Raw genomic sequence first — 21,729 nt, 5'->3', positions numbered from 1 at the left:
CCACTTTTGATTTTGCCCAGGGCCACATTTTGTCTAAAACCAGCCCTGATTATACCTCAGCAGTGCCACAGGCTGATCGCCTCCATGTCACGCCACACTAATTCAATAATTCATGAAAAATGAGATCGACCAAGTATTGAATGCATATACTGTACATACTTTTCAGTAGCCCAACATTTCTGTATTAAAAATCATTTTTTAATTGGTCTTATATAATATTCTTTAATTCTCTGATACACCAACTTTTGGGTTTTCGATAGCTGTAAGCCATAATCATCAACATTAAAATAAATGCTTGAAATAGATCCCTCTGTGTGTAATGAATCTATATAGGAGTTTCACTTCTATGAGAGTTACAAGAATAGATGAGTAAGAGTACATGCTGGCACTTGTAGTTTCACAGCAGCTGGAGTGCCGAAGGTTGCTGACCCCACACTAATAGGTTGTAAATTCAGCTTTGTATTTAATTGTATCTATACCTGTCCCATGCTTATTAGAGTACAGTTACTGTCCTGTCGCCTTTACCTTAAAGCGAGTCTGTCAGCAGTTTTGACCATCCTAAGCTGGTGATAGCACTAGGTAGTGGCTGGGGAAAGCAGTACAAACATACTTTTTGTGGAGCTTTTCTCTGAGGAGTGGTTAAACTATAAAGCTTAATTCTGAAGTGCTATCTACACAGAGCTGCTTTGAGCCCTCCCCTGTGCTCTGAGTGACAGTTGTAGCATCTATCCAGGAGCTGTGATGCAGCTCAATGCAGAGAGTCCTGCCCCGGGCACCTGAGAGAACAGAATTTGGAAGAATAAAACTTCATATTCACACTATTCCTGATGAGAAAAAGCTCCACAACAGTTATGTCTGTACTGCGCTCCTTAGCCCATACCTAGAACTGTCAGCAGTTTAGCATGGTCAAAAGTGCTGACAGACACACTTTAAATACACTTTCTACCTCCAGTCCTATCTACCCAATGATCTCTTACCTTGCACCAGCGAGACCATCCCCTCGGCACCGCCCACTAGCATCCATTGCTTCAGTCTGGCACTCTACACATACAACTTGTTCTCCGGTCAACTGTCTGCCCCAGTTTTGCAGCCAACAGGCAGGTCCCACATGTTTCAGTCTGAAGTAGACACAATAACTGAGAGAATAAAAAAAATACATATATCGCATTACACACGTTGTTTATGTACCAGCATAACATAGTAACATAGTTTATAAGGCTGAAAAAAGACATTTGTCCATCCAGTTCAGCCTGTTATCCTGCAAGGCAATAACAATTAATATGCATTTATTCTGATTAGCCAAAATGTGTATGTAAATAACATCTATTATTATTTTTTTTTTCATGTAGTCTAAGGCCTCTTTCACACGGGCGTTGCGGGAAAAGGTGCGGGTGCGTTGCAGGAACCTGCGCGATTTTTCCGCGCGAGTGCAAAACATTGTAATGCGTTTTGCACGCGCGTGAGAAAAATCGGCATGTTTGGTACCCGAACTTCTTCACAGAAGTTCGGGATTGGGATCGGTGTTCTGTAGATTGCTATTATTTTCCCTTATAACCATGTTATAGGGGAAAATAATACATTCTGAATACAGAATGCATAGTAAATTTAAAAAATATATAATTTAACTCACCTTAATCCACTTGATCGCGCAGCCCGGCTTCTTTTCTGTCTTCTTCTTTGCTGTGTGCAGGAAAAGGACCTGTGGTGACATCACTCCGGTCATCACATGGTCCGTCACATGATCTTTTACCATGGAGATGGATCATGTGATGACCGGATTTACGTCACCACAGGTCCTTTTCCTGCACACAGCAAAGAAGACGACAGAAGAGAAGCCGGGCTGCGCGATCAAGTGGATTAAGGGGAGTTAAATTTTTTTAACCCCTCCAGCGCTATTGTACTATGCATTCTGTATTCAGAATGCTATTATTTTCCCTTATAACCATGTTATAAGGGAAAATAATAAATGATCGTGTCTCCATCCCGATAGTCTCCACTTGCTTGCGGATGCTTACGATTTTCACGCACCCCCATTCACTTATATGGGGCCTGCGTTGCATGGAAAACGCACAATATAGAGCATGCTGCGATTATCACGCATTATACCCGCGCGGAATACTCGCCCGTGTGAAAGGGGCCTAAGGGTGATATAAGACCACTTCCAGACCCGGTCATTTACCCTCCTTCCTGACCAAACCTAATTTTGCGAATCTGACATGTGTCACTTTATGTGGTAATAACTTTAAAATACTTTTACTTATCCAAGATATTCTGAGATTGTTTTCTAGTGACACATTGTATTTCATATGTTAGTGGTAAATTTGCGTCAATATGTCTTACCTTTATTTATTAAAAAAAATCCCAAATTTACTAACAATTTGGAAAAATTCGCTATTTTATAAATTTGAATCTCTCTGCTTTTAAGGGCTCATGCAAATGAATTTTTTTTTTTCCGTGTCCGTTCCGTTTTTATCGTGCCCCATATGTGGAACCATTCACTTCCCCGGGGCTGCAAAAAAACCGGAAATTACTTAGTGTGCAATTCCGTGTCTGTATGGCCACATGATCATTCCAGAAAAAAGTAGAACATATCCTATTATTGTTCCGTTATGCAAAATGCGGAATGCACACGGACAGTATCAATGATTTGCGGATCCGCAATTTGAGGTCTGCAAAACATCTGATGGTTGTGTGCAAAAGCCCTAAGACAGATAGTGTTATAAAATAGTTATTAACTAACATTCAACATATGTCTACTTTATTTTTATGAATCAATTTGTAAATGACATTTTATTGTTTTAGAACGTTAGAAGGCTTAGAATTTTAGAAGCAATTTTTTCCATTTTCAAGAAAATTTCCAAAATCTATGCCAATTCAGTTTTGAAGTCACTTTGAGGTGCTTACATAATAGAAAATCACCCATAAATTACCCCATTTTAGAAACCTCTAAATTTATTAAAAACAGATTTTACAAACTTTATTAACCCTTTAGGTATTCCACAGGAGTTAAAGCAAAATGGAAGTGAAATTAAAAAGGTCACTTTTTTTTTGCAGATTTTCCATTTTAATCAATTTCTTCCTGTTAGGGCTCCTGCACTAAAGCACATTTTTCTTCCGCATCCGATCTGCAGTTTGTGTGGGTCGGATGCAGACCAATTCATTTCAGTCGGGCCACAAAAGATGCGGACAGTACTCCGTATGTCCGTGGCAGCCGTAAAAAGATAGAACATGTCCTATTCTTGTCCATTTTACAGACAAAGATAGGACGGTTCTATAGAGGTCAGGACGTTTCGTTCCCCAAATGGTGTACGGAATGCCGGTATCTGTGTTTTGTGGGTCCGCAATTTGCAGACCAGGCTATGGACGTGTGCAAGAGCCCTAACATAGCAAGGGTTAACAAACCTAAATATTTATTACCCTGATTCTGAAGTTTACAGAAACACCCAATATGTGGTTGTAAACTGCAGGGCTCAGAAGGCCAAGCAGCGCAATATGGTTTTTAGAGGGCAGATTTTGCTGGAATGGTCATTGGGTTCTAAGTTGCATTTGAAGAGACCCTGAGATAGCCTTACAGTTGAAACCCCCCAAAAGTGAACATTTTCGGAAACTACACCATCTAAGGAATTTTTAAGGGGTCTATTGAGCACTTTGACACAACAAGCGTTTCCTAGAATTTATAACACTTGGCTGTTTGAAGTGAATCCAGCAACTAGTCTTCTTAAAAACATCATGCTTTATTGGTCACTTTAAAAGTCCATAGGGGGGGGGGGGGCGCGCGTCATGGCTTGCCTAGCTGAGCTTCAGGCTGCCCGTGTTGCAAAACAGTCTTTATCTCTAGCTACTTGGCCTATTATTACCTGATAATGGTGGGGGGCAAGAAGAAAAGGCAAGACACAGGTCTTGCCACCCTCAGGAGAACCGGAGGTACTTAGTATTCAACACTTTTTTCAGACTGGCTCATAGACTGCAGACGGTGAAGGGGCGAGTAAGATGGCGCCATCAGATCACGCCGGCCCAGTATTTGAAGCAGAGGCCCTGCACAGTCGCCCTGGCGCACCACTGGTGGATGCATTATAACTGGACTTCTCTGGCCTGGAGGATGAGGATTCCTGGAGTTGGAAGGAGCATCTGAAAGCTATCCCCACTAAGAAGCAGTGCATAAAAGAGAAAGGGAGGCAGTTGAGAACCTGCACTACCTTGGCCAGGTAGTGGAGGAAGTTGGAGATATTTTCACAGCTCGATACCCACTCTAGCGCTATAGCAGACCAAGTCGCACAAATATCTTCAGTGATGGCACATTTAGATGATCTTGGGAATCTGCATTGCTGAAACAACCTCCGGATACTGGAGTATCCCTGAAACTATTCAGCCTGCAGAACTGGAGCTGGCTACACTGAAGTTGTTTAAACCCTTGCTTGGTAAGTCGATTAAGGACCCTATACTCATAGACTGCATAGGTCTCTTGACTGAAGTCTACAGATCCAGCTAGATATATATATATCGAATTCACTTTAATACAGAAAAGGAGGTCATTACGAATGCAGTGAGGGAGCAAGAGGAGTTAAAGCTTAATGAAAGCTCTATCTCTATAATGGTGGATCTCTCCAGACATACTCTTCAACTCAGCAGAGCACTCAGACTTTTGACTCACCGAGATAAAGGGATTTCCTATCGGTGGGGTTTCTCTAAGAGATCTCCTGAATTTCCTTGGGACTTTCGAGCTTCCAATGGATTGGCCAAAACCCACTCTCCCTCAATGCCTCACATCTTGAGATTGGTTATTCTTAGATTTTGGAAATCTACCACTTCTCCCTCTAGAGTAAATTGGGCTGAGGAACTACATAGAATCATGCAATTGGAAGATATAGTTGCACCAGAGAAAGTGAGTTGTTCCGAATTCCTTTCCATGTGGCATCTAGGATCCCCTCAATTTCACATTTGGCTTGAAGGAGGCCCAACTGCTTAAGAGCAATGGACCCATGACCACTAACGCTTTAAGCAATGCATCTTCTCTTTACTGATAGAGTAAACAGAGGACCCCTCCCTAGTGTGTCTTGTCCTACATCTTTTTATGTCTCTAAACTTTCAATATAGTTTATTTTGTGCAATTGTTTGTCCGGATAATTTGACCACGGTATATCTGACATGTCCTGTTGGCAATTGTATTGCACTTTTGGTGAGGAAAAGTTAATAAAACTTGATTTAATCTAAAAATCCAGAGGTCCATACGTGTTCAGCTACGTGTTTTGGACGATCACATGTCATCTTTCATGCCACGATAAAGGACGACATCTGATCGTCCGAAACGCGTAGATGAACATGTATGCACCTACTGAGTTTTAAAGTGACCAATAAAGCATGATGTTTAAGAAGATGAGTTGCTGGATTCACTTCAAACAGTTTTTATTGACATTTTGGGGTATATTTGGCTTTCTGATCGATTGTTAACTAATTTTTTGGGAGGCGAGGTAGGCAAAAATTGAAATTCTGTCAGTGTTTTTTATGGGGTTCATCAGGTGGTATGTATGATAGGATAACTTTATTCTGCAGGTTAATACGATCATGGCGATACCAAACTTCTATAGTTTTTCTTCATGTTTTACTACTTTGCATAACAAAATCACTTTTTATTTAAAATCTGTTATTGTTTACTAACATCCATAACATTTTTAGTTTTCTACCAAAGTAAAAGTGTGAGGGCTTATCTTTTGAAGGACAGACTTTACTTTTTATCAGTAGATCATGTAATATTTTTATAGAACTGGTAGTTAGACATGGCGATAAATATATATATTTTTTTCAATTGTTAAATGACTTTATTAGGGCAAAGGGCGTTTTTTTTTTGTTTTTTTTTTACACACCTGGAGCTTTTATTTTTATAAAACACATTTTTTTTCTTTATTTCACGCTTAGTGCGCCCCCACCCATTAGGTCATACATTAAAAAAAAAATTTACTGCCGATTATGTCAGCCCAGGTTACAGGGGGAATACATCCCCCAGAGAGGCACCCTCACTGCAGAGCTGATCTAGGAAGACATGGCAGCTCCTGGCCCCGGCAATCACATGATCAATGGGGTCGAAACATGAAGCGGCACAGAACTTTCTCAGCTGTATACACAGCACTTGTTCATTGTTGTGTATACAGTGATCTACAAGGCAGGGGTGCTCTGCTGTCACCGACAGGGGGCTCCCTGCTCAGCATCTGCACGATTAGAGTGCAGCTGCGATTTCTGAATGGATGTTCCAAAACGTCCGTCAGAGATAAGTCCCGACTGCCTGGAAGTTTATAGTCAATGAGCGGTCAAGAACTGGTTAAAAGGACATCTGTCAGCAGATTTGTACCTATGAAACAGGCTGATCTGCTGCATATGTGTTTGGCAGCTGAAGGCATCGGTGTTGGTCCCATGTTCATATTTGCCCGCATTGCTGAGAAAAATGAGGTTTTAATATATGCAAATGAGCCTCTAGGAGCAACGGGGGAGGTGCTCTTTCTGCAACTGCTGCACCCTCTCCACGTTGATTGACAGGGCCAGGTGTCATGACGTTTTCACTGCCTGGTCCTGTCAAAGTGGTGAGGCCGCAGCAGTTGCAGAGAGAGCTGAGCCTCTAGGTGTAACAGCCTCCTAGAGGCTCATCTGCATATATTAAAACTTCATTTTTCTCAGCAATGCGGGTACATATGAACATGGGACTAACACAGATGTCTTCAGCGGCCAAGCGCACATGTAACAGGTCAGCCAGTTTCATAGGTACATACTGTATCTGCTGACAGATGCCAGCAGATGACTTTGCAAATGTAGCTGTGCAGTACTACTAAAAAATACAATTAGAAAAGCACTGATTGAGTTAATTGAAAAACAAAATGCCTTGTTCTTCCAGTCTGCTGTCGGTGTATAATTACCGGTGTTATTGCAGAGTACAGAGTGATAGGTATTAGGGAACACGGGGAGACACGGATGTCTTACTAACATGACTAGTGCTTATTTCTTCTCTCTCTGGAGAATAGCAGTTCAACATGGAAAGTCCTATGCCTGCAGCGGAGGTGTAGAAAAACATTAAAGGCGTGTATCAGCTGAAAATAAAGCTGTTTGGGGAAAGAACAATGCCACCCCTGCTGTGTGCTGGAAGCTTGGCACAGCCACCTGATACTGAGTGCACAAGAGTCTGGCCTGTGGTTATAGGTCACACGTTCTCATGTATGCCAAGATTTTGTAAAATCTACAAAACCAGGCAAAAGGGGTTTTATTTTATATTCTTATATTGCTCCAATCAAATATATTGCAAGCACTATACAGAGGGTGTTAATATTTACAGCCGCTTATATAATGCATGCTGAAATAATCAAATGGAAAAAAATAAATAAAAAAAATTAGATATGCATTAACCCTTTCAAGACCAGGTGATTTTGTGTTTTCATTTTTTACTCTTAACCCTCCCAAAGCCATAACTTTTTTATTTTTTCATTCACATATCCATATAAGGGCTTGTTTTTTGCAGGACAAAATGCACTTTCTAATGGCACGATTTACAGTTGCATAGAATATGGTGGGAAGCGGGGGGAAAAATTTCAAATGGGGTGAAAAAAAAAAACACCATGCCATGTTTTATGGGGGGTTTTTGTACTGCATTTCCTACGTGGTAAAACTGACCTGTTACTTTTATTCTCCAGGTCACAATTATTACAACGATACCACATATATATAGTTTTTCTTGTGTTTTTCTTTTTCTTAGTTCTTTTTTGAGAGAAGTGAAGTGACAAAGAAAATGCAGAATCGGCCATTTCTTCATTTGCTGTATGAGATATATATTTTGTTATATTTTAATAGCATGGGCAATGCCCATAATGTTAATTTGCTTAAATTATTAATGTATTGTTATTTTAATTTTGGGGAAAGGGGGGTGATTTGAATTTAAATATTTTTTTTTTATATTAAAAAAATATATATATTTTAACACTTTTTTTTAAAGTTCACCCAGTGAAGAGATGATAGAATTTGATATTTTGAAATTCGTTCGCAATTCGTTTTACTGGTAAAAGCAGAATTGCGTTATGGATTCAGTTACCGCAGACCATAAACGCAATTCTATGATGGAATGTCTTTAGAGGGATCCGTCCCGTTTCCATTATGCAGGGGAGTCCTCTCCTGCATAACGGAAACGGGACAGATCCGTTATGCAGCCCATAGACTTCTATTATGACGGAAAGAATAACGGAATGACTCTAAAGGCATTCAGTTATGCATTCCGTCATAGATTTGCATTTATGGTCCATGGTAACAGAATCCATAACGCAATTCTGCTTTTACCAGTAAACGAATCGCAAACTAATTTCATAAGCGGAAATTCGCTCATCTCTAATAAGCAATCATTAGATTGCTTTTTCATATGACAATTGTCTATGACAATTACACTAATGGGGGTTATTTATCAAACTGGTGTAAAGTAGAACTAGCTTCCACCTTTCATTTTCCAAAGGGGCTGTCAAAAATGGTTGCTATGGGCAACTAAGCCAGTTCTACTTTACACCAGTTTGATAAATGACCCCATTCATATGGAGCCCTGCCACAGGCAGGCTCTTCATAGGAACTGGAATACGGCAGCCCTGTACCACTCCTGAGTACATGGGCTGCCGCACACTGCATCTGGCTCCCCCCCCCCCCCCCCCCCATCTTTGCCAGGGGGAGCCAGAGCATGCACGGGAGCGCGCGTTCCCGGTCTTTAACTTTCCAGATGCTGTGGTCACATTTGACCACGGCATCTGAGGGGTTAAATGTATGCGATCAACGTTATCATATTAAAAGAGCATGCTCACAAGAGGGAACCATTTTTAAATGCCCGACTACCAACATAAATTTACACGGAGTGGTCGTGAAGGGGTTAAATTGGTATGTAATAAGGCCTCTTTCACACTTGCGTGTACTCCAATTGCCGGATCCGGAAAAACGCAAGTGAACTGAAAGCATTTGAAGACGCATCCGTCTTCAAAATGCGTTCAGTGTTACTATGGCACCCAGGACGCTATTAAAGTCCTGGTTGCCATAGTAGTAGTGGGGAGCGGTATACTCAGTCCGTGCGGCTCCCGGGGCGCTCCAGAATGACGTCAGAGCACCCCATGCGCATGGATGACGTGATCCATGTGATCACGTCATCCATGCGCCTGGGGCGCCCTGACGTCACTCTTGAGCGCCCGGGGAGCCGCACGGACGGTAAGTATACTGCTCCCCCGCTCCCCACTACACTTTACCATGGCTGCCAGGACTTTAGCGTCCCGGCAGCCATGGTAACCATTCAGAAAAAGCTAAACGTCGGATCCGGTAATGCGCCGAAACGACTTTTAGCTTAAGGCCGGATCCGGATCAATGCCTTTCAATGGGCATTAATTCCGGATCCGGCCTTGCGGCAAGTGTTCCGGATTTTTGGCCGGAGCAAAAAGCGCAGCATGCTGCGGTATTTTCTCCGGCCAAAAAACGTTCCGTTCTGGAACTGAAGACATCCTGAACGGATTTCTCTCCATTCAGAATGCATTAGGATAAAACTGATCAGGATTCTTCCGGCATAGAGCCCCGACGACGGAACTCTATGCCGGAAGAAAAGAACGCAAGTGTGAAAGGGCCCTAAGCAAGTCTTACATTTTTCATAGGAAACTGTAATTTATATATTTAAAAGAGCCTTTTATTCATTGTTGGCTTTGTTGGGAAGACTCCTATGCTGTCCAATAAAGCCATGAGAATGCTTTGATGGGAGACATGAGTTTTATATGAATAAACCTATTTATTTGACTATTTTTTCATGTATCAGTTTTCTATGTAGGGAGAACTGTCAATATTTGGGAATATGCAGAGAATAAGGAATCATAATTTTCCTGTCAATTTATATGCAACCTTTTACATTAATCAAACAAATCTATTCATAAAAAGTATTCATCATATTATTTAAATGTTGGTAATGAAAAAAAAAAGTTACATAATACACACAGATATATACTGGAAGACTTTTTGAATTTGGAGTTGGAAAGCTATTCTTGCACCAAACTGATGACTCCCTTTTGACATGCCGCTGCAAGAATAGCAGCCCTGTCTCTGTAGTTTAAGATAGGTCTGATAGGTCTCTGTATGGAGACCTCTCTCGGTACAAAATTAAAATGTATGTGCTGTGGGGAGGAAAAATGTGTCAAGTCCGAAATTGCGCAAGACTTCAGGGAATAACTTCGGGCTTTGATTCTACAACTTTAAAACCATTTTAAAACAGGAATCCGAAGTTGGCTCTTCGGCATACCTCTACTTTGCTACCCAGCTTTCCAAAGCTGCTGAAAGGCAAAACTGCCCAATTATGCAGTGAAGAGTTAAGGATGTTATTGGGTACAAACTAGGTTTAAAGGCTTGGCTGGGTCAAAAGTTTTTTTTTTCTTAATGTACTTGAAATGCGAGAGAAGAGTCTTCCCTTTCTGCCAGATTTTGTTGTTACCTTTCCTTCTGCCAGTTAGACTTTTCTTTATTAACAAGTCATCTCTGGCAGGAAGATGAAAGGATTAACGTAGTGGGCATTCTCAGCTACCTTGTGGCTTAGCTCATTAACAGGACTCACAGTAACAATGTAGAACACAAGAGCTGACCTCTCACATTTTACTAAGGCTCTCCTATGGTTTTCAACTATTAAAGTAACTTCCATATAAACTGAGATCTACTCAGATTAGTATACATCTAAATAGACAGAGCTCATAAGTAGTCATTTAAAAATGCAAGTAGTGACTCCTTTCATGATGTAAGGTAAGTGGTCAATATGAGTTTTAGGAGTGCCTCTGTGTTGTCTATTTATGTAATTTTGTGTGTAAACAGACATCAGATGGTTCGAATGTGACAAGCAACGTATTTTTCACTCCTATCAATTTATCCACATCCCAAAACTAATACCCTTCTCCCTCTCTACATCTACAGTTTCCAACACTAAGGCAAAATACACCCAAATATTGAAGGTATATTGCATTAATGTATCCTCCTTACCTTGAGGTCCTTAAAGAAATCATGGTGTGGGGCCTTCTCCAAGGACCTCTAGAATCCCTTTTGAAAGAGCTTGGCAATATCTTAGCCACCTCTGTAACAAGTAAAAGACGGGTGAGTTTCTAGGATTTCTTTAAAAGGATAAAAATTGCCAAAAGCTCATATTTAATACAATATACAAAAATGTTATGTAACCTTTGGAGGAAGGACAGGTGTAGTCTTCGCCATAGCAGCCACGGCGCTGTCTAAGATCTGGACAGGGGTTTCCTCCACTACGCGGAGGTACTTTGACTTGCCGCAATCTTTCTTTGCTCCCAACTCCACAGAGAGAACTGCATTCACTCCATGGCCCCCACGGCCCAACTACACAGTGTGTGACTGCAAGGGAAAGAAAATGGACATTATTCTGGAAATGGGCAAGAAAAGGATAAAAAAAAATAATATGCTTCATTTTGATAATTATAAGAAAATAAAATATTTTCACAGGGCTTACAGCTTGAGCACCCAGGCAGTCCTTACAGTATAACACATGGCATGTATTTAAATGGTAGTTGAGTGACGGCCTGGATGAAAAGCACTTTATACAGTCACATAGGATAATACTGATGCCAGAAATGAACCATCACATAAATATGGAAACATCAATATACCAGAATGCTTGGTCATTAACAAAAGCATGACCAAATTCTAGCCTTCTGATGATTAGTTCCAGTGACCTTCTCACTGGAATACCTCTTCTCCTTCAGTGCAGGAACAAGTACTGAGGTGGAGTCAATTTTTCTTTTTGACATAATGTCAGGGCGACACAGCGGGTGCACGATAGAGGCGGCAGGATGTTATGTTTGCAGTCCATGTTTCTGTATCAGATCCGGCTGGACACTCTTTCTCACACGGGTCCTGTCTGCATATTTACATATGCTTCGGCGCCTCCCTCAGCGGTTTATTTTGGCCTGAAACCAACACTTCACTACAACATAGACAGCTTCCCACTGTACATAAGATGGTCTAGTGACATACCAAAGCTTCCCAGTGCAGATGGCACCAACAGATATTATAAAGCATAATACTGGTTGAACTTACTGTAGTTTTAGACAATTATAGAATGCTTTGTCAAATAATTTTTTTCCTATGGCAGCATATCCAAAATATGTGTCATGGAACACATTACATGTTGTACAGATCTGTAAATTGCCCACAGAAATGTAACAATTTTGTACGAAGGCACACAAAGGTGTTCCTCCGGGCTTTTAATATTAATGACCTACCCTCAAAATGGGTCATCAATATCAGATCGGTGGGGGTCCGACACCCGGCAGCTGTATGAAGGGAAGGCGCGCGCACAGTTGATCGGTGGGGGGGGGGGGGGGGAGTCGGTCTGATATTGATGACATATCCTTAGGATAGGTCATCAATATTAAAAAGCCTGGAAAACCCAGATCCAGAAAAATAAAGCCCCTGATCAATGTCCCATCTCCAGAAATCTAGTACCTTTAACTTGTGATATTGTTAGGGTTTGTTCACATCTGCCTTTGAAGGCGCCATTCTGGCCTCTGTTGCAGATGCCATCAAAAATAGCAGAGTGTAAAGTTTGTCATACAGGTCTTTTTTGTCCGCAAAATAAAACCCAGACTCCTGAGCGGACTTCACTATAGTCAATGGAACCTGTAACTTCCGTTATTTTCATTGTTCTGCTCCTCTAACGGAGCACCTGTTCTTCACTTTGGGACACTCCCTGATGTTAGGGATCTCCTGCCTGATGGTGTCAAGGTGTTGCTTTGGTTACAATGGATTCACATCACATTTTTCCCATCTGTTTAATGTATATTTTTTTTAAAAACATATACATTAAAGAGGTTGTTCCTTCTTCCCTCATCGCACAAAGGCTGTTTTGTTTACATTCTCACTGCTAAGTGGAGGCTTATGCCTAGCAGTGATCCCGGTGACATCACCAATGGGTGGTCTGTAGCGCTGCCCTAGACCGCCCATTAGTGCCGGTGACGTCACAGGGCTTACTGCTAGGCGGAAGTCTCCATAGTGAGACCCCGTACTTCACTGGATCTAAAGAAAAAGACCTTGCCCTGCGTGATTCAGCGCAGAGCAACGGGGAACATCAGAGCATGAAATGCTCAAATGCTCCACTCATTCATTCTGAATGAGGGAAGAAGGTGTCATGTCCTGGTTCAGCTCTGAACCCGGACAACCCCTTTAAACACATGCCTCAGACTGAAGCCATACAGTGGCATCCGTTCACCATAGAATTCTATTGTTAAAAAAAAAAAAAGTATACTTTTTTTTATCGAAATCTGCAGGATACAAGAACATGGCATGTTGCGTTTTTGTATCCTTTTATGCTAACATATACGTGAAATGGAAGCATAAAACGTGATGCGAACCCGGCCTTAGTGATTGCAGTGAGGTATAAGGCAGGATTCCCTGGAACTTGTACACATAAGGCTACTTTCACACCTGCGTTCAGGTGTCCGCTCGTGAGCTCCGTTTGAAGGGGCTCACAAGCGGCACCGAACGCATCCGTACTGCCACAATGCATTCTCAGTGGAGGCGGATCTGCTGAGAATGCATCAGTCTGCCAGCGTTCAGCCTCCGCTCCGCTCAGTGAGCGGACACCTGAACGCTGCTTGCAGCGTTCGGGTGTCCGCCTGGCCGTGCGCAGGCAAGCGGATCCGTCCAGACTTATAATGGAAGTCAATGGGGACGGATCCGCTTGAAGATGACACAATATGGCTCAATCTTCAAGCGGATCCGTTCCCCATTGACTTTCAATGTAAAGTCTGAACGGATCCGCTCAGGCTACTTTCACACTTAGAAATTTTTCTAAGTTATAATGCAGACGGATCCGTTCTGAACGGATGCAAACTTCTGCATTATAGGAGCTCCAAACGCTAGTGTGAAAGTAGCCTTAGATGCAGTCTTTACATTTTACATATGCAATTCCCTATGGCTGTATATATTTGTACATTTCCAATAGTCTGCACAAGCTTTCCAACTCAAACAAGAAGTGTGATTTCTCGCTCTCTAACTATATGTTAACTCTGTAGTATTCTCAGTGGATATACAGTCTCTGGACAGAGGGTCCTTTTTCTCCTTTGGGTATGATCGACTACCTGAGCCTTGTTTGTTCCCACCACATGTAAAGAAGGCTGTGGCCACCATGTGTGTTTACCTTTCTCTGATGAATGCTCTGCAATCTTCCACTGTGGTCACTAAACGTTCTATAAGATCCAATATCTCTTTCCTCCAAGGGCTGGCACAAATACTGTCACTTTAGCTTTTATAATCCTCAAGCGAATTGAATCTCCCTGATGGACTCTGCTCCAAACTGCTTTTCAGCTGTGCACTTGTCAACAGACAACACTAGACTGACTTGTAAGGGGTGGTGCCAGCCCTGCCTAGTCACTAGCCACTAGTCCCGTTCTAAACTTCTTCCCTTTAAGAATAATGGAGGCCACTGTGCTCTTGGAAACTTTCAGTGTAGCAGAAATTTTAGTACCCTTCCCCAGATCTGTGCCTCCATACAATCATGTCTCTGAGCTCTACAGGCAGTTAATTCCTCCCTAATGACTTGGTTTTTGCTCTGACACGCACTGTCAGCTGTAAGATCTTATATATACACACACAAGGGTGTAGCTTTCCAGATAATGTCCTTTCAACTGAATTCACCACAGGTGGACTCCAATCAAGGTGTAGAAACATCAAAAAAAATTATCAAAAGAAATGGGAGGCCCCAAGAGCTAAATTACAATTGTAAAGGGTCTGAATACTTATGTCCATGCAAAATTTTGCCTTTCCTTAATAAATTTTCAAAAACTTCTAAAATTCTGCTTTCACTTATCATTATGGGGAATTGAGTGTAGATGGATGGGGAAAAACTTTTTAAAATTTTAGCACAAGGTTGCAACACAACAAAATGTGAAAAAGTGAAAGGATCTGAAGATTTTTGGAATGCACCGTATATACTGTACATTTCTTCCGGTTGCTTATAGCAGACTGCAGTGAAATGTTAATTTGACTTTAATTCGCTAAAAACTATAAGTATTATTAAAATTTAAAATGAGAAAAATATGTAAATGCTAGTAAATTAACATTTTATTGATGCCCCCTCTGATTAATAGGCTTACAATATCCGTTGGCATGTGGTGATACCATGCCAGGACACGAGAACTTTTGGGCAAAGCTGTTCTCGCCCTCATTAGGTGATATGAAACAAACACAACACGTACTGACAAAAAACAGCGTGACATCAACCATTACTGATTATATTGCAGAAAACTTTTCAATGACATACAAAGCCTGCTTTTAAAATGGTTATGCTACTTAGGTCTCAGTCTCTTTGGAGCATCATACAGGCATTACAAGTCATTCATGCTATATGCAATTGTGGATAATGACATCTCACTAGATGCAAAAATGCCATTATAACATTTTCTGCAGCGGTGTAGCAGTAGTAGTGGACCATGTGCCCTCACATCCAAGTGCTCCTAGTCATCAGTTTTTTAATCTTGATGTCTTCTTATGTGGTATAGCAGATGGGGGGGGGACCTGTAGCAGATCTTGCATGAGGGCCCTGGAGATTCAAGTTATGTCCCTGATGTTCAATTTAATTCAGTATTTCAAGAGTATATTTCATTTATTGATACAGTATATTAATATGTGGTAAATGAAAATGACACATATTAACAAAAGGTCCCAAGTAGAAACAATAATACAGACAGGACTTTCACTTTGTGACCCATCTCAGCCAGTGATTAGCTAAGAGGGATTTTTTCTGGCATTTCCAGGTAAGGAAGTCGAGAATTGTGGAGGTGAGTAATATTTTAATTCTTCTAAGTACCAGGAGCACTTAAAAACTCATCTTTCCCTGGGTCCTGTGTCGGACTGAAGTCCTTTGGGCCCAGCAGAGGAAATGATTCTGAGGGCTCAACTTCTGAGGTCCACAACGGATCAGTTTTGCCCTAATGTGTCCGGAATGGAAAAGGATCCGCTCAGAATGCATCAGTTTGCCTCCGTTCCTTCTCCATTCCGCTCTGGAGGCGGACACCAAAACGCTGCCTGCAGTGTTTTGCTGTCCGCTTGACGAAACTGAGCCAAACGGATCCTTCCTGGCACACAATGTAAGTCAATGGGGACGGATCCGTTTTCTCTGACACAATCTGGCACAATAGAAAACGGATCCGTCCCCCATTGACTTTGAATAGAGTTCATGACGGATCAGTCTTGGCTATGTTACAGATAATACAATCAGATCCGTTCATGACGGATGCATTATTGTAACGGAAGCGTTTTTGCAAATCCATGACGGAGCCGCAAAAAACGATAGTGTGAAAGTAGCCTTACTCTAGTGGGCCAGTCCTACCCTGCCTGGGTCTCTGGGATGACGTTTTAATTAGCCAATCACTGATAAGTGATTGGCTGCAGCAGTTTACGGAATGTCACTCGCGTTTGCTGAAGACTATGACAGAATGGTGGTGCTGGCTCGAAGTAGGCGCAGGAAGGAAAGTTATTTTAAATTTTCAGATTTCAAAGAAAACTTGCTGGTTGCCTGCAGACACCACTAGAGGGAGCTCAGTAGTGAACTGCATACTATGGTGTTCCGTACATAAAATAAGCCTGCAGTAAGCAACTAGTGGCAGCAATGCAGATATTTGAACCAGGAAAGATTAAAGGACCTTAACATGTATAGCTTGGAAGAAAGACGAGACAGAGGGGATATGATATAAACTTTTAAATACATAAAATGGAATCAACAAGGTAAAAGAGGAAAGAATATTTAAAAGAAGAAAAACTGCTACAAGAGGACATAGTTTTAAATTAGAGGGGCAAAGGTTTAAAAGTAATATCAGGAAGTATTACTTTACTGAGAGAGTAGTGGATGCATGGAATAGCCTTCCTGCAGAAGTGGTAGCTGCAAATACAGTGGAGGAGTTTAAGCATGCATGGGATAGGCATAGGGCCATCCTTCATATAAGATAGGGTCAGGGGCTATCCATAGTACTCAGTATATTGGGCAGATTAGATGGGCCAAATGGTTCTTATCTGCTGACACATTCTATGTTTCTGTGTAAAAAAAAAAAAAAAAAAAAAAAAAAAGAGCTCTGACATCTATAAAGATATATTAAGGAATTAAAAGGATTGTCCAGCCTTTACTAAGTGATAGCCTATCTTCGTGCCAACACTAGCTGATCAGCGTGTTTTAGTGGTGTTTTTTGCACGTGCATTTTTTGTAGTACTTTTTGCTGTAAAACGCCAGCTCAAGATGTTAGCTGAAAGTCTATGGGGAATGTGAAATGCAGGAAATTTTTGCTGATGGCATTGTTATTTAGGTGGCATTTTTTGTCTTTCTTGCTAGTTATCAAAAGTACAGCATGCAGGAGCTCTTTTCAGGCATTTCACAACAACTTCTCTCCAGGGGAAAACACCATGAAGAAGACGTTAGCGGTAAGAAACACTGGAGGAATTTATCAAAGTCATTACGCCACTTTTGTGGTGTAAACAAGAAACAAATATGATGTACGGCATATTTGTATCATAATTTGAGACTTTGAGCTTCTCAACACGTTTCTAAAGAGGCAGAAAAAGGGGGCAGGGCTTATCATAGCCCACCGGATTTACTATAACTAATGCCAGAAACTGCTGTAAGTTATAGTTCAAGTCTACACCAGCTCCTAGCTGTCATAGATTTGAGTTTCTGGTGTCCAGAGTGTCTTGATAAATCTCCCCCACTGTGTACAAAAAGCACAACAAAACTGTGGCAGAAAACTCAGGTGGCTAAGAGAAATACCTTTGGTTATCTTGGCATGTGCCTAACTGATGTGTGTAAGGACCCTAAGGCCTCTTTCACACGGGCGTTGCGGGAAAATGTGCGGGTGCGTTACGGGAACACCCGCGATTTTTCCGCGCAAGTGCAAAACATTGTAATGCGTTTTGCACTCGCGTGAGAAAAATCACGCGTGTTTGGTACCCAAACCCAAACTTCTTCACAGAAGTTCGGGCTTGGGATCGGTGTTCTGTAAATAGTATTATTTTCCCTTATAACATGGTTATAAGGGAAAATAATAGCATTCTGAATACAGAATGCATAGTAAAACATCGCTGGAGGGGTTAAAAAAAATAAATTAAAAAAAAACTCACCTTAGTCCACTTGTTCGCGGCCCGGCATCTCCTCCTGGCTTCATCTGATCTCTGTGCAGCAACAGGGCCTGTGGTGACATCATTCCGGTCATCACATGGTAAAAGATCATGTGACGTACCATGTGATGACCGGAGTGACGTCATCAAAAGGTCCTTGATCTATAATTAATGCTCACCACAGGTCCTATTCAGTAAAGGGGACAGAAGGAGATGCCGACATCGCGATCAAGTGGATTAAGGCGAGTTAAATGATTTTTTATTTATTTTTTAACCCCTCCAGCGCTGTTTTACTTTGCATTCTGTATTCAGAATGCTATTATTTTCCCTTATAACCATGTTATAAGGGAAAATAATAATGATCGGGTCTCCATCCCGATCGTCTCCTAGCAACCATGCGTGAAAATCGCACCGCAGCCGCACTTGCTTGCGGATGCTTGCGATTTTCACGCAACCCCATTCATTTCTATGGGGCTTGCGTTACGTGAAAAACGCACAAAGAGGAGCATGCTGCGATTTTCACGCAACGCACAAGTGATGCGTGAAAATCACCGCTCATGTGAACAGCCCCATAGAAATGAATGGGTCAGGATTCCGTGCGGATGCAATGCGTTCACCTCCCGCAACGCATCCGCGCGGAAAACTCACTCGTGTGAAACAGGCCTAAGAGATTCTAGTGGGTTGTCTAGTGATAGCCTATCTCCAGGACAGGCCATCACTAGCTGATTGTCGGTGGTCCGGCACCCCCACGATCAGCAGTGCTGCAGAGATAAGCGCTGTCCACTACAATGTTAATGGTCAAGTGTAGTTCCGGCAAAGGAGCTACACAGAACAGCTGATAGGTGAGGGTGCACGGTGCCCATCCTGAGGATAACCCCTTTAACCTAAAGTTTTTATCTGCTACAGATCCAGCGAGCTTTTTAGTGTAAAACCGCAGTTAATATGCAATGCATCAGCCAGTGAACAAGTACAGTATCACACTTTCCCAGAGAAGACACACATCCCCATACAAATGTATTGTTATGACAAATATTCATTTGTCTCTGAGCTACAGAAAAATGTTTTCATTTCTACCTAGGAGAAAACGGACATTATTTTTTTTTTATAATAATGTTATTTGTGTAACCAAAGACACCTACCTTATTTCTATATTGGCCTCTTTTTAATTTTATTTTGTGCTGCACTTGTATGCAGGCATGACTGCCTTCACATTAAAGCAATGTGGACAGCGCTGGTACAATACAGAGTTACTAAGAACCTGTCTACACTATGTCCCAAAGGGGGCACTGGGAGGGGGAAGGGTCTGGCCTGCGCTTCCCAGCATGGCCTGTGTACACTCACCATGACCTCTGACCCCCTGTCAATGTGTCCATCCATGTGAAATAATAGAGATGGGCCCCATTCAGAAGACTGGCAAGGGGGAAGTTGCCTGTTGCTAGAGGTGGGGCTGGAAATTTCACTGAAAACTACATTCAACATGCAATGCAATGTCAGGTTCATAGGCTCCTCTCATCATGTGACCAAAGCGGTGGTGAGAAAAGGCGTTCACGTTGGTTGTAATCTCCAGAAAATGTAACTAACCCAAATCAGACAAATGTGAAAACCAAGCCAATATATTTAGTTTCAAATGAACAATGTTTCCCATAAACAAATGATGAACAGCAACGTAACCAGTCTTCTATTTACTGCACATCCACAGGCAGCATACTGTCACCATTAGCCATAGCTGGAGCCTACAATACAACACACACTGGGCATCATTTGTTAGGGGACTTGTGGCTTTATTTTAGTTTAGTTAGTTAATTTTAGTTTTACAAATAGTCGGCCGTGTGATAGTATTTAGGTGTATGGATGGTTTTACACCGTGTTCGGCAGGTGGTCGGAGCGGTGGTGTGTTGGGGGCCATGCTGGGGCAGGCAAATTTACTACGATTTACGCTTGGCACAAATGTCGAAGAACTCCTCCAGCTAGGTAGTAGTGTGCATCTGTGCCGATACATCCTATCTTTGGCAGCATCTCGCAGATGGCAGACCCATTAAAGTTAATAGATCCACACCCTAATGCAGGGTGCACACAGACGGTATCCATGTTTTGTGGTCTGCAAAACGGACACAGTTGTGTTAATGCACCCGTAGGGCTCATGTACACGGCCACAAGTGTTTTGCGATCCGCAAATCACGGATCTGCAAAATAGATCCCGGCCAAGTGCAAAATGGGCAAGCATAGGACATGTTTTATTTTTTTACAGGGGTGTACTGTCCGCATCTTTTGAGGCCCCATTGAGATGAATGGGTCCGCCTCTGATCTGCAAAAAACAAGGATCAGATGCAGACTGAAACTACGGCCATGTGCATGAGCACTTACAGTTAGAGAGCTGCAGCAATGGTCACTGATAAAGGACACACCCTCTGATCTGCCATCAGGATCAATGAATGGGGAGATCTCTGGATCCATGTGAGGTACAGGGCTGGTCCTAGCTTTGTTAGGGCTTATGCACTCGGCTGAAGCCCAGATACCGGCCGTGTGCGTTCCGCATTTTGTGGAATGGAACATCTGGCCCATAATAAAACAGTCCCATCATTGTCCGTAATGCAGACAATAGGACATGTTCTATATTTTTGCTGGTGCCACGGAACGGACATACATGTGTTGTCTGCATCTTTTGCAGCCCTATTGAGGTGAATGTGTCCACATCCGACCCACAAAAAATACGTTTGTGTGCATGAGCCCTTAGGGTCCATTCACACATCCGTGTGTGTTTTGCGGATCCGCAAAACACGGACAGCGGCAATGTGCGTTCCGCATTTTGCGGACCGCACATTGCCGGCACTAAGAGAATATGCCTATTCTTGTCTGCTATTTAGGACAAGAATAGGACATGTTCTATTTTTTTTCAGGATCGGAATTGCGGACCTGGAAGTCTGGGTCCGCAATTCCGGATCGGGGCCGCACGTCGGGCGGCCCCATAGAAATGTATGGGTCCGCAATTCCGTTCCGCAGAGTGCGGAATGGAATTGCGGATGTGTGAATGGAGCCTTAGAAAGAGATTGTCATTTACTATATGATGTCGGATTTTAATTTTTCACATTCATGGGATAACCCCTTTAATGTTTTGGCTTTGTTCATTAGAACTATTCATATACTGGTTTCTGTCCAAGCCTAGTTCACAGTTTGCATTTTCATGCAGTTTTTTGGGCTAATACCTGGTATGGATCCAAATGAACAGAAGACACATAAAGCTTTAATTGTAACACATCAGGTTTTTGTTGTGGAATCGCCCAGTTTTTCATACAGGACTTGCCCGTACTGCAGGATGCTGCGCCTAATGCATGATGAGGCGTACCAGTCCATGCTCCTCAAATCTACGCCAGCCCCACTTTTGGGAAAGTGGCGAGGTCAGCGGAGAAACGCCACTTTGAGCAAAAATGTTTGCACAAGTGGTGTTGAAAAAGTCAAACACGCTTTTTCACGTCACAAATACGCAATATGGGCACGGCTGTGTGTGTGCATGAGGTCTAACCGAGTGTTGGAAAGGAGGCATAAGTGGTGTTGAAAAAGTCGCAAACACACAGTTTGAGACTTTTTCAT

The 21,729-nt window shown here is 42.2% G+C and overlaps 1 protein-coding gene across 1 annotated transcript in view; it reads right to left on the bottom strand.

The window, feature by feature from the left end:
* The window catches only part of LOC120988716 (somatomedin-B and thrombospondin type-1 domain-containing protein-like), a 40,781-nt gene that overhangs the window by 5,792 nt on the left and 13,260 nt on the right, over positions 1-21,729 (bottom strand). Inside the window, exons 2-4 of the mRNA XM_040416368.1 lie at positions 11,194-11,376; positions 11,002-11,092; positions 978-1,136 (exon numbers count right to left, since the gene is read on the bottom strand). Of these exons, the coding sequence (XP_040272302.1) occupies positions 978-1,136; positions 11,002-11,092; positions 11,194-11,376 (433 nt within the window). The remainder of the gene's footprint in view (positions 1-977; positions 1,137-11,001; positions 11,093-11,193; positions 11,377-21,729) is intronic.

The sequence above is a fragment of the Bufo bufo genome, chromosome 2, assembly GCF_905171765.1.
Source record: "Bufo bufo chromosome 2, aBufBuf1.1, whole genome shotgun sequence".
Lineage (NCBI taxonomy): Eukaryota > Metazoa > Chordata > Amphibia > Anura > Bufonidae > Bufo > Bufo bufo.
The sequence above is the reverse complement of the archived record's forward strand: the minus strand, read 5'-3'. Positions and strand labels throughout refer to the sequence as shown.